The sequence below is a fragment of the Poeciliopsis prolifica genome, unplaced genomic scaffold (assembly GCF_027474105.1).
Source record: "Poeciliopsis prolifica strain line A6 unplaced genomic scaffold, Auburn_PproV2 SCAFFOLD006, whole genome shotgun sequence".
NCBI lineage: Eukaryota > Metazoa > Chordata > Actinopteri > Cyprinodontiformes > Poeciliidae > Poeciliopsis > Poeciliopsis prolifica.
In genome coordinates this window covers 2,335,263-2,348,579 of record NW_026562381.1, presented here as the reverse complement: position 1 = coordinate 2,348,579, position 13,317 = coordinate 2,335,263, and the positions used below count along the sequence as shown (strand labels likewise).

The 13,317-nt window shown below is 39.8% G+C and overlaps 1 protein-coding gene across 1 annotated transcript in view; it reads left to right on the top strand.

Moving 5' to 3' along the window:
- The window catches only part of LOC129360822 (BCL-6 corepressor-like protein 1), a 42,133-nt gene extending 33,280 nt beyond the window's left edge, over positions 1-8,853 (top strand). Inside the window, 7 exon segments of the mRNA XM_055031262.1 lie at positions 2,072-2,253; positions 2,425-2,691; positions 2,777-2,943; positions 3,949-4,094; positions 5,526-5,603; positions 6,580-6,754; positions 7,394-8,853. Coding sequence (XP_054887237.1) covers positions 2,072-2,253; positions 2,425-2,691; positions 2,777-2,943; positions 3,949-4,094; positions 5,526-5,603; positions 6,580-6,754; positions 7,394-7,718 — 1,340 coding nt within the window. The 3' untranslated portion in view covers positions 7,719-8,853.
- Positions 8,854-13,317: the final 4,464 nt, after the last annotated feature.

Genomic DNA, 13,317 nt, shown 5'->3' with positions numbered 1-13,317 from the left:
CTGCTTCTGCTTTTATCCAAAAACATTTTTTTCTTTTTTATCTCCAGTTTAGTTGGAGTTTAGATTGTTGTCGCTTCTTCTCTCAAATGAATCCCATATTTTATATGCAGTTCTGGGAAGAGTGACTTTGTTTCTCGTTTGTCAAGTTTCTACAGATGATGTCCCCTTTATAAGACCTGTTAGCCTGCTTCATGTCATCAGGAAGGTTCGTTAATTCATGAATCATGGGTTAGTTAGTGTAAAGGGCAAAACCTTAACTTGGAAACTGTATTTTCTATTTACTTCATTTAGGGTTTCCCCTGGTGTATTATAAGCCTGGCGGGCCACCAGGCTGAGCTTTGATTGTTTATTTATTTTAGGTTGTTTTGTTTTAATATTTGCCTTTTATGAGATAGAGATTTTACAGTTCATGTTTCGACTTTGTTAAAGAACTGCTGGACCACCAGGCTGAGCAGCTTTTCTGGGTCAAACTCTGTTGTCTGATGTTAAAATTTGTTTAACGATCTGAAGATTTTACTGTGACCAAAAAACCCCAAACAAAAACAGAATAATTTTGTGATGGCAGCAGCACCGTTACGTCTTTATCTTCTTAAGGATATGTTTTGAAAATGGCTGCTTGTTTTATAAATTATGTCGAGACAAATAAAACATTTAAGAAGCAGAGAACTAGAACAGCTAGATCACCTGAGAATTTCCTTCAGCAACTTGAGTCCACAGATGAAGCAGGAGGAAGAGGAGGAGGAGGCAGACGTCTTTCACTTCCTCTTCTCTCCTGACTGATCAGTATCCTGATTGATTAGCTCTATACAAATAACCAAAATCAGTCATGTAGATTGACTTGCAGAAGTTGAAGAAATAGCAGGTATATCCGTGTTGTTTTGCCTATTAGACCGTTTTGTCAGTGATTCCTGCAGACAGGCTGCTTCTCACAGCAGGGGGGCGTTTTGAGTGCAACACCAGCAGACCACATAGGAAGCTGAGCAGACTATTGCACAAACTTTACAGAGAACAGCATCATACAGGGATGATTTACTTATATTTTATTTAGTCTCAGAGAGCCTTTAATAAACTGAAACAGAGATGATTCAATTCAGTTCAAATGTTTTTAATTAGTCCCAAAGGGAAGTTAAATGTTGTAACTCATATCTTCAGAGAGTCGTTGTGGATGGTGATGCTGTGGGCAGCATGGGTTTCCAGTAGCAGACAGTCTTCCAACGCATCTCAGTAGGCCTCTGACTGAAACTGTTGACAGTCATGTTATGCTAACAGCTCTTTTACCAGAGACCATATTTCACCGTAACGTGTCCTGCATGACACCATCAATTGAAGGGTCACATGTGGGGTAAGCCTAAATCAGTCGTCTTTGAGCTCAAATGTGTTGCCATCAATACCCATTTCGAACTTTACACTCAGTTAATGTGCAAAAAAATAACCAAAAAAAGACAACAACTTAAGACAGTTCATGTTTCTTTTAACGCACAAAAAATAACTAAATAAATAAACAACAAAAAAGAGCAACAAGCACAGACAGTCCATGTTGTCAGACTGAGAGTTTTGCTGCGGCTGTAACCCAGAATAAATGGATTATGGTTTATTTATTGAAGGTTTCCGAGTTGAGTCGCTGGGTGAACATACTGAGGCTCATCTGACAAAATGTAAAGGTGACCTGGGAGTTAAAGATGTGACCTTCTGTCAGAGGGGGGCTAAAGGTCACATCCCAGATATTTCTGTGGTTACCCTGTTAGGTGGATTATTGGTTATGACTTGATTTAGGAGCGTCACTGTATCTTCTAGCTGTTTATGGAATAGATTGGGATTAAGGAGTCAATAGTTTGCAGATATTTCTTTGCTATTTTACATGCCCCATTAAACCAATAAGATTTTATGTAATATAGGAAGACAAAGGAGTGCAGCAGAAAAGTGTTGACGAATTTCTAACAATCTTATCAATAAAGACCTGAAAGGAAATCAATAGAGGGATGAAATATGAACGCCTTTGCAAATATGAAGCTGCATATTTGGCCGTAGTTTGGTGCCACTCTGCATAACTTTTGATCAATCCTGTCTGCAGATGCACAGAGGGATCGGTGTCCAGCCGCCCCCGGCCCACAGCCCCCTCCCCCACCCAAACCCTCATACACTCGCTCCGGATCCGTCCGCTACCAGGAGAGCGAGGAGTCGGAGTGCAGCAACAAGCCTTCTGGAAAAAGGAAGTTCAAAAGCAAACACCTCAGTGACGGTGACGAGCCCAAGGTACGCTCCTGGTCCTTCATCCCAGGTTGCAGCACATTCTAATCATTACAGTTCTGTAAATATGTAAGATTACACTGCCCCCCTGTGGCCAGATGACACGCTGTTCTTCACAGTTATGGGATCAGCTGGGACAGCAGGTTTCCACATGAATGATAAAATTATTTTCTTTAGAGTAAGACCAAGCGCAGCAGCTCAGGGAAACGCGGCTCCTCCCTCCGGCTGGACGACGATAGCGCTGATGCAAAACCACAACTCACACCTCTGCCAACTCCAAAAAGTTTGCCATCTTCTCCGACCGTCAAGAAAAGCTCCTCAGGAAGAAGCAGCGGGTCCGACTCGTCTCCTAAGAGGCCGGTTCCTCCCGAGGTCCGCCGACTCATCGTGAATAAAAACGCTGGAGAAACTCTGCTGCAGCGCGCCGCACGCCTCGGCTACCAGGTAAACCGCCGTCACTGCGGTCCGATCGGTGTGTTACTCCGAAACCAGAGACGTTCTGAAAGTCTGACCGTCCTCTGCTGGGCAGGACGTGGTCCAGTACTGTCTGGACAAGGACATCAGGGAGGTGAATCGGAGGGACAACGCAGGCTACACGGCTCTCCATGAGGCGTCCTCACGAGGTTGGACTCAGATTGTCCAGATCCTCCTGAAACACGGAGCCGACGTCAACTGCAGCGCTCAGGATGGGACGAGGTGGGCTTACGGAGTAACTAGTTACATTTACTGGAGGAATTTTATTGCTTGATTTCTGGATTTTCTACCCACTGAATGATAAACAGTTCAAAGTTCAGCAGACACACATCTGCAGTTTTTGTTAAAGTTTCATCATTTTTCTATTGAAAGCTGAAACGACTAATTGTGATGAATTGAATAATAGTCAACTAATTTAGTTATCGATTAATTATTAACTGGAGTTAAAAAATAGCGTTTGCTGAAAATCTTCTTCTTCAGAGCAGTTAAAAAGCCAAAACTGTTCATATTTTACATTAAAGATATAATCACCTTTTTCTTTAAATACGTTTTAGCCCAAACTTCTCAAGTTGGTTTTAAATTCACTTAAGGATTGCTATTATTGCATAAAATATTTATTTCCTTATTTCAAAAGGAATCTTAATTATTTGTGTATTTGTATCTTTTAATCTATTTCTAATGTTGCATAAAAAAGCCTTAAGTGGCTAAATAAACAGATGTGCAGAATGTTAAAATTTTTTTTTGTCAAATTAGTCAATTAATCACCAGATTAGTCAATCTGGTCATTAATTACTAAATTAAATTACTACATCTTTAATTTAAAAAACATTATTTGGAAAAAATTTTTGCCTGATTTTGTTATTTTGTAATTATGATATTTATAGAAATTATTTCATATTTGTCTTTAAATCACCAACATTTTCACATAACTTTATGTTTTGGGCCATATGATTATGTATTTTGTAAATATTTAATGATCAATATTTTGATCAGTACTTTAGTCACGTTTTACCAAATACTTTTTACTCTTGAGTAATTTTTTTGGACGACTGCTTTTTACTTTTACCTGAGTGAAAATATGTTAAATTATTTCTACTCTGATGGTGATTTGTGGTCATGAATGTAGGAAGTATCATGAGCTTTTCCAGATGAGCTCAGGGCAGGTTGAGGTGTCATTTGTTCCCTTCTAGACTTCCTGAACCCACCTGTGTGTGTTTCTCCCTTTAGGCCACTTCACGATGCAGTAGCCAGCGACAACTTGCCAATAGTTTGGCTTCTGCTGAACCACGGAGCCGACCCGACGCTAGCGACTTATTCTGGCCACACGCCGGTCAAACTGGCGCACAGTCAGAGCATGAAGACCTTCCTCACAGGTACCGACGCCGTTTCTGCCAGAAGTCGACTCACAGCGGCAGCGATATTTAACCAGAGAGCTGTTTAGCAAGGATCTCATGAAGCCAGCTGAAAGTAAACAAAACATGAATAATTGATGATGTGTTTTCCTAACGTGAAAGTGTCAACACATTAATAAACACTGTGCCCACTTCTCGTTTGGCTCGGCGGGGCGGATTAATGTCTGCTGTTGGGTCCACCGTCTCCTTCAGAGCAGGACAATAACCGTTGTCAAAGGCGCTGCTCGTCCTGCCGCTGGGACTCTGCAGCCGCCCCGATGCCGAACGTGACAAGCAGTGGATATAGTGACGAAGTAACCAATCAGGAACAGACGAGCTGACTTCATAAAAAGCAGAGATGACTCAGTTGTTTTTGTTTGTTTCTGGATCGCTAGCCTCATTCATCCAGGATTTGCAGGAAAATATCTTCACAGCAACCATTGAAGATGAATAATTATACACACAGTTCAAAACAGGCTCGTCTGCATACTGTTAGAAGGATTTTTTTGTCCTTTTTCAGACGAAACTGTTACATAAAAACATATTCTCATTTGTTAAATAACATGAAAAAATGAGAATATTGTTTTATAGCAGGTTTCTGAAACAATGCCAGCATTTCAGTTCAGCATTCAGCTGCATCTATTAAAATGTCTTCCTGTTTTATAATCTTAATCTGGTGCTCTGAGAAGAAAATCCAGATTCTGTTTTTCACTGGTCAACCCAGATTTTTTTTTTGTTATATTTCAGTTGTAAAATTGTGTTATGAACTAGAGGAAGACATGCTGCATCTAATTGTGGCGGTGAATAACGACATGATCAAGTGTCCTTCAATTTGGGTTTCAAAAATTAAAGCCTTGAAATGTCTTTTGTATTTATTTTTTTAAGGTGAGTTAGCTTTAAATCACAGGTCTTTAATCATATCATGGCAGAACGATCTAATCTTGCATATTCTGTGTCGTTTAAAAAACAAAAAAATTGCAGGGCTTTTCTGTCAGGTAAAATTTAGTCGTACTCAGACGTTGTGATTTGAGGCAATTGAGACTACGGCTAACTATCTGCTAATACACCTTAGCTAGCTTGCTAGGTTTTTGCATTTGTCACGGGTCAATTAAAATTTATAACCAGTTTGCTGGGGAACGTTTGGCTTCTCTGTTTGATCACTTCTGCTGCTAATCTGTGTGATGCTAGGTGCATCTGGTGCAAAAACCAGTTTGGCCTCACAAAATGTGAGATATTGTGCAGATTTCTGTTGTGATACAGTCTTACGTTTTATTCATAATGCCCTTAAGGTCTTAAAAAGTCTTAAATTTGAGTTGGTGAAACCTGCAGAACTCCCCTCGGCTTGTTTCCTACGTTGATGTTCAAACTGTCACCGAATATCGATGCAGTATACTTTATTACTTTGTTTTCCAGAGTATTTCTCTGACCTGGAAGGCCGCGGTGAAAAGGATTCCAGTTTGCCCTGGGATTTCTACAGCAGCTCACTGTTCGGTAAGAAACCTCTTCACAGATCTGTCTGCGAACGAAGCTCATGTTTATCATTTACAAAGTCAGTTAGAAAAAACTGTGACTCGAATCGCTGTAGCTGTCCTCGTCATTAACGGTCATCATGTTTGTGATGGCTTTACATTTTATTTTCTGTTCTTTCTAAAATTGGGGATTTTATTTCAGGCTTTGAGGAAATTCGACTAGTTGTCATACCAGGAAACATTAGGACTGAATAATAAATCCATAGCAATATTTATCAATAGTTAATTCATCTGATAGAATATTCAATATTTAGATACTTCATTGAACTCTGAGCCACAACTGAACAGCATTGTGGGAGATGTAGGCAGAAGAAAAGCTTTAGCTGCTCAACTAAAATAACAAAACAACAGCGTGGAGTGAAAAGTAAATTATTCTACCAGTGTATCAGTATTTCAGATAATTAAAATAAAAAAGAATAAATGATTATTGATATCAACCGATATGAAACTTTTTATGAGACAGAAATAACTTCAATAATAATATCAACATCCATCCATAATTTGTGTCATACGGAGTAAAGTTTGAGCTGCACTTTGACAGATGTTGTTGTCCTTTAATCGAGTAATTAACTATTTCTTTTTAAAACTATGTTCTCCTTCTCTAAGTTCTCAGTTTGTGCCCAGGCTGTAGATGTCTGCTTGTTTGTTTACTTGTAGACTAAACTTTTACAACAGCTTTTGGTCTTTAGGTTAAATCACGATTATTTTGAAGTCCCTAAAATGTAACCAGGTTTCAGTTTTTAATAGAAAAACTATTGTGATTTGTTGTGTTGTTTTTTCCCTCTGCATGTAGCTGCGAGGGTTTAGCATCTTCTTTTAATAAACACTGTGATTGGCCGAGGTCAGACCGACCACTAGGGGGCATCCAGGCCTCGTGTTTTGCAGCCAGCTGGATATGGTCTCTATTTCCTCTGACCTCTGTTGACCCCGTTGTGCAGAAACGGAGCAGGAGCCATGCTGGGACTTCCTGCTGTCTGAGGAGAACCAGGAGCCAGAGGAGGAGAACGGAGACGCGAAGCTGGAGAAGGACTCGGACAAAGACTGTCTCCTGTTTGAGTTCTCGTCGGAGCCGCTTTTACCCTGCTACCACGTCCAGGTTTCACTGACACAGGGGTGAGTCCAGAACAACGGTACCGAGACAAAGCAATGCAGAGAACTGAAAAGAAAACCGGTGAAACTTTTTAAATCTACATTCAGAGTTTGGGTCTGGATAATTTAAAAACATGTTTTTATAAACCACTTCACATATGAAGCAACAAAAGCAACAATAATCTGAAAAGAGATTAAATAAAAATAAAAAACTCCCTTTAAGTCTGTTAAACTTAAACCACAAAGGATAAGAAGAAGAAAGAAATGATTGTAAATGCTAAAAACATCCTAAATTGCCTATAAATCTCTTATAACATGAGTTACGCTGAGGCGGGGCGGAGACGGTGGACGTGTCCGAATTCACAGCTTTCCTCTTCTGGTCTGCATTTATTCGCTGTCATTGAAGAACCCGGTCTCTGTAGACCGTTAAGAACCCGTAGACCGGGTTCTAGAAGACCGGGTTCTTCAAAGACTGCTTCAGAGGATGCAGACTGAATTCGGACCTGGCTGATGTCTGAAGAAACGACTTCTTCACTAAACAAAATGAATTCAGAGAATAAAGAAACTTCAGTATTTTAATATGAATCCTTTTACAGACATGCAGTAGTAAAAATGGCTCCTGTCTGACGTGAGCTGTGTTTTTTGGTTCTTCCTCCCTGGCAGCTTCTGTAACTGGTTCCTGCTGACGGACGTCCTGAAGCGGCTGAAGATGTCGGCGCGGATCTTCCGGGCCCGTTACCCGCACTTCGAGGTCGTGAGTTTGTCCCAAGACGAGCTCTGGAGGCAGGTCTCCGTCAGCCAGGTCGGCTTCCCCCGGAGACGCGGCAGCGGCGGCGACGATGATTATGAGGAAGAGGGGGAGGGGCCGGTGGAGCTGGTGTGCTGCGTGCCGGAGCTGCAGAGACTGCTGGGCTCGTCCGTTCACATCTTACCGGAGGAAGACGAGGAAGAGGAGGAGGCGCCCACAGCCAAGTGTCGGAGCCGATAGCCCCACCGTCCGCCCCGCGTTTCCATGGAGACAGCAGGAAGCCTCTCCGTCCGGCGGGACTGACCCCCGAGACAGCCCCGACCCTTGACCTTTGACCTCACACACAGGAGTGGTCAATGCAGGAAAGCAGCTTTCAGGTTCTTATCTTTAGGTATATTTGAATACACAAGAAACTTTTTTACTGATCCGTGTGTACATGGTTGTGTAAATGTATATCAGGGTGAACGTATTTGGTTACGTAAATGAGTTGCCATGGCGACGAGCCGGCGAATTCTTCCGGTCTTTCAGTTTAGGAGACGACCCGAGGCTTTTATTTTGAAGAACTCGAGGGAGAGAAGAAACCGTGGCACATATTGAGGCACATTTCCGCTTCGCTCCACTCGGCCGCAATCATGGACAGACTGACCGCCAATGACATCATCGGTCGCCATCATGGAACGACATCATCGGTCGCCATCATGGAACGACATCATCGAACGACATCATCGGTCGCCATCATGGACAGACTGACCGTCATGAATCAAACGACATCATCGGTCGCCACGTTGAGAGTTAGTTTACAGAACCAGGCAGACGTTCTCCATTCATCATGAACTGTTACAGAACCGCGGAGGTCCAGAGACGCCCGACCGACTGCAGCCACGACCCGACCCGACCCCGCAGTGTTTCCAGATCCCAGAGTGCTTTGTGTTGGAGCTCCACTGTTTGTTGTGCTTAATTTAATAGTCATTAATATATTTGAACTGTTGTGTATCCGAGGTGTGGGAGGAGAGGCCCTCCATGGTTGGTGCTTCGTTCTGAAATGTTCTCACTAAGGATCCCTTTACTCTGAGATTACTCTCCCTCCTTCAGAACCAGTGTTTCAAAAACAGCTAAAGTACAGTTTTATTGTACTGGTGCTAAAAATAGAGTTTTGTGTTGACAATCAACGAAGTTTCTTTCTTTTCTCTTCATTTTTTTTATTTGTTTTTTTGCTTTGACGTCACAAATTAATAAAAGATATTTAAGGTGTAAAGAAAAGTTTAGTTTAGCAGAGGGGAAGCGGGACGCAGCTAGACTGAAGGAGGTCCTGGAAGAGGATTTTATTTGATTCTTTTATAAGAATTCAAGCAGAATAAAGCATGATTGTGAATCAGTTTGTCTCTGTTTTTGTTATCAGTGGGTTGTTCAGATTCGGATTACAGCCAATAATAATTTGTAGATCGTATCATCAATTCATTGACAATTAATTAATTTGATTAAAAATTAGCACATTCTGCAGATTTTTCATTTAACTGCTGAAGCTTATTTACATATTTAAAAAAAACAAAATTAATGCAAACTAATATAATTTCTTTGTTTAAATAATAAAATACAATTTTTTTTCAATTAAAATTCAATAATACAGCATTCCTGTAGTGAATGCTTAACAATATATAGCAAAGGGTTCAGCTGTAGCTAAAAAATAAATTTAATAATATGTGAAAAGCCGTTTCTGCTCATCTAAAGTATATTTAATGATACTTTTAACTATTATTAAAAGTAAAAGTATCATAGCAGGAATACGCTGTACACATATGTTTATTTCTTCTTTTTATTAACTGGTTAATGATTGCATAGTGAAATTATAGATTTATTTTTCCTTTTACAGATTTGAATCAGATGAAACTAAAACTGATGAGATTGAAAATATATACTAAAAATGATTTATTTTTATCGTAAATGCAAAATGCATATTATTAATTACTGCTCTGCATACCTTCTTTCAGCGAATTGCCTTCTTTAGTGTCTAATCAATTACCAAGTTGACAATCGATTCATCACGAATAATTGTTTCAGCTCATGTTCAGATTGAAGCTGAAGGCTCGACATTAGTGACATTTTTTATGGTTTAAACTCCTCAGAAATAATTTTTCAAAGAAGTTACAATAATTATGAAGCATTCGGATCAATATGATGGTTGAACAACGGATTAAAAACAATAAATATCTTTATCATTGGTCTAGATTAAATAATTTAAAGCAAAACTTATTTTTTGAATTGAAAATTATTTTGATTAAAATGTTAATTTCAGACTGTAAATATCTCGATTAATAATTTAAATCGAGTCCCTTAAAAAAAAACAAAAGGAGAAAAAACCTGAGCTAAAAGTGAATCAGACTGCTGACTGTTTCTCCACTAGAGGGCGCCACAGACAGCAGCTCAGTTCACTGAAAACCCGAACGATCCTGTTTCATTGGTGTTACGTCACGGCTGCGTGTGCGCGGCTGCGCACCTGCAATAAATCCTCATTCAAGGATCATCTGATAAAACACATTAAATCTGAGTTTTATGCTGCAGTTCAGACTCAAAGAAGAGACGAGATTTAAAGCAGGGAAAAGTTAAAAAGTTACTGATTCTCGCTGATGACGTCATCAGACGGAGAGAGAAAAATAAAGTTGTGTTTGAAGTCACTTTATTAAGTATATACAAATAAAAATAAATTGAGGCAGAAGAAAGTTTAATATTACTCAACTAAAAGTAATTATTACAAGTCAAACTATTACTCAAGTAAATTTAGTATTGTTAAAAGTAAAAGTATCTTAATAATATTATGTAAAAGTAGTGATACTTCATAAAGATATTACTCAAGTAAAAGTAATTAGGTATTATTAAAAGTAAAAGTTTACTCAATTAAAAGTAATGTCATAATAATAGTAAAAGTGTAATGTAATGAATCCAAATATATTTTATTTCAAAAGGTTATTCGAGTTCATGTAACTAAGTATCTAGTTACTTCCTACTTTTAGGAACTTAAACTCATATCAAAGCCGCGTTAGAGTCGCGTTAGAAGCAGGTTTGCACTGGTTTTACTGGACTTTCTCCAGTTTAAATGTGATGATTCATGCTCTGCCGCCAGTATGCCGGCCATATGGGGCCCAGTGTGACCCGAGCGGCCCCTGGCAGGGCCTCCGGGTCCAGATGGTCCCGCCCGCCGGGAGGTTACTGCAGGTCAGGCTCGGACCAGTTCGGCCTGTTCCGTCCGATCAGCTTTATTCACAGAGGAGGATCCGATTCTTTTAGAAAACGCTGAAACGTTCAGAGCGTTTTTTCTTTCTCATCGCAACTCGATCCGGTTGTTCTCAGGGCGGGTTGGGTTGCATGTTTGGACCTCTAAATCTGGGCCCGTCAGACGTCCAGCGGGACCCCGCAGGTCCTCCCCCGGTCCCGCCGAGCCTCTGCAGAGCCTGGCCCCTGATTGGTCCGCACCGACAGGCAGCGGCCTCTGATTGGAGGAAAACGAGGGCAAGTCTGCTCAAGCCCTCTGACAGACTGATATAAAACACCACAGAAATGCAGGAAGGCTGAGTCCAAATAAGGTAACATGATGGAAAATAACAACTTTCTCTCAATATCATTTGATTAAAAACTTTTGAAACATCATAGATAATATCTGAATTACTTTTTGCCATTATTACTTGCTTTGTTAGTTACTTTTTATGGATTTTATGCTGACCACAGCTATTCATTTTGATAATAAACAGGGTAAATGTCATGACCAAAGAGTCCTACAGCCATTTTATTTGATCAGATTCCCTTTTAAGAAGTAAAAAGTAAATTTAATTAAAGCATCAAAAATATAAATAAACAAACAAACAAATAAACTTGATGAGGCTCAAAAAATGTAAAATTTACTAACATTGTTTATATTGATATACATTGATATAGTGCTGCTTCTATAAACCATCATATGACATTTTACCTGCACAGAGACACTAAAAGTTTGCATTTCACTCTGATAATAAGCCATTTTTGATTTATTTTGTGTATTTTTCAGGAAGCAGAAATCACTTCTAAAACTACTTAAACTCTAAATGCCATTTTGCCTCATTTGCAACATAATTTTTGGTGAAAGTTTTTGTCACGCTCCAGCCAGACAGGCGAGACGAGCTGCACTTTTTGCTGCTTGCACTGAAAGTTATATCTGTTGCAATTCGTTTGCAACAAACCCAACAAAACTGCTTTCTTAAATCTGCAAAAGTTCAGGGACATTTGAGGCTCTTGCGTATTTAAATGCAACATTCTTCTCAAAAGCAGCAAAAGAGGGAGCGATCCAGGCCGGGAGTTTTAATTCAGCTGCTTTTCTTCTTGGTCTGGATTCTCATGGGAGTTTTGAGGATCCATTGGAGCCGAATGAGTTCACTGAGGACGCTCGTTGTCTTTGTTAAGGGCTCCTTGAGTGCGTTATGTAAGAGTCCTCTATGAAAGGAACAAAAAACCCAGGCGGTGCACAGATTGAGGAAGTCCTGGTGACTTCTCCTGCATGTAAATTTAAATCTGGAGGCTTCCTTTTCTCTCTGGTCTCACCGAAATCCTTGTTGCTTCTTCTGTTGAAATTAAACCCTTCAGTCTGAATTTTCCCTAAAAACCGATAAAGAACCTGTAAGAGTGTTGTGAATGCATAGACCAACACATAATAATTGCAAAATTAAATTGCAGAACTATTCAAATGCCAATTTGAATAGGCATTTGAATAGAATTATGCTTTGCAACAATTATGCTTTGCATAATTGTTGCAAAGCATAATTGTTGCACAATTAAAACTTTCAAAGCATTAATTTAAAAAATGTTAAATCAAAGCTTTTTGGAAGCCTGCTGTTGTATTTTATTCTTTGCCGAATAGATCAAAGTTTGCTGGACTGAATGGACAGACATTTTGAAGACTTCCCACCTTCGTCCACATCTTCTTCTCCTATGCCTCCTTGAACAGGTTCAGATTTTTATGTAGACGATACAAAACATGTTCATTCACGAATCATTCTTAGATAAAGAGATTTCAGTCTGACCAGCTCAGATTGATCTGTTTCTCTGTCACTTTAAATTAAAATAAGCTGCTGGCCACGACCTCACCTCACCATCTACACTCACACATGAAAACGGCTGCAAATTGATCCATAATTATACAACCACAGGTCTTTGAAAAGCAGAAGTGGAGCCTCCTGCACAACCAACAGGAATGCAGAAGTGGTTTCTGGATGGTACATCAACAACTAAATACTTGTCTTTTCCAGCAGCCATTGTACCGCACACACAGCGGTAAAACCAGCTGACCAAGCAACCTGAAGCTTTGGTTGCTAGGTAACAGTGCAGTGCCCATCCACTGTTATTTAACAATCAGGAGGTTTTTGAAATGCCTCATTTTCCAAAATTCAAAAATCCTTCACTTATTGCCAAACACGGCTAGGCGTTCTTTTTATAATTATTATTATTTATAATGTTTTTTCTATTTGTGTCTCTACTACTAAAAAAACCCAAATACTTTAAAAAAACATATGCAGCCTTTTTTTAAACAATAAATCCCAATATTTTATTCACATTCGATGTACACTGCACTGTTACCTAGCAACCCCAGCCAAGCAAAGTCCTGTTACCTAGCAACCCAAGCTGAGCTCCAGCAGGTTTGGGCAGCTGGTTTTACATCTGGATGTGCTGTACAATGGCTGCTGGAAAATATAAGAGTTTTGCTGTTCAATCTACCAACTACTTGCTGTATTGTTGTTGGTTGTGCAGGAGGCTCCACTAATGCTTTTGAGTCTAACTGAGAGTCAAAGATGTATAATTTTCGTGTGTATGAAGTGTA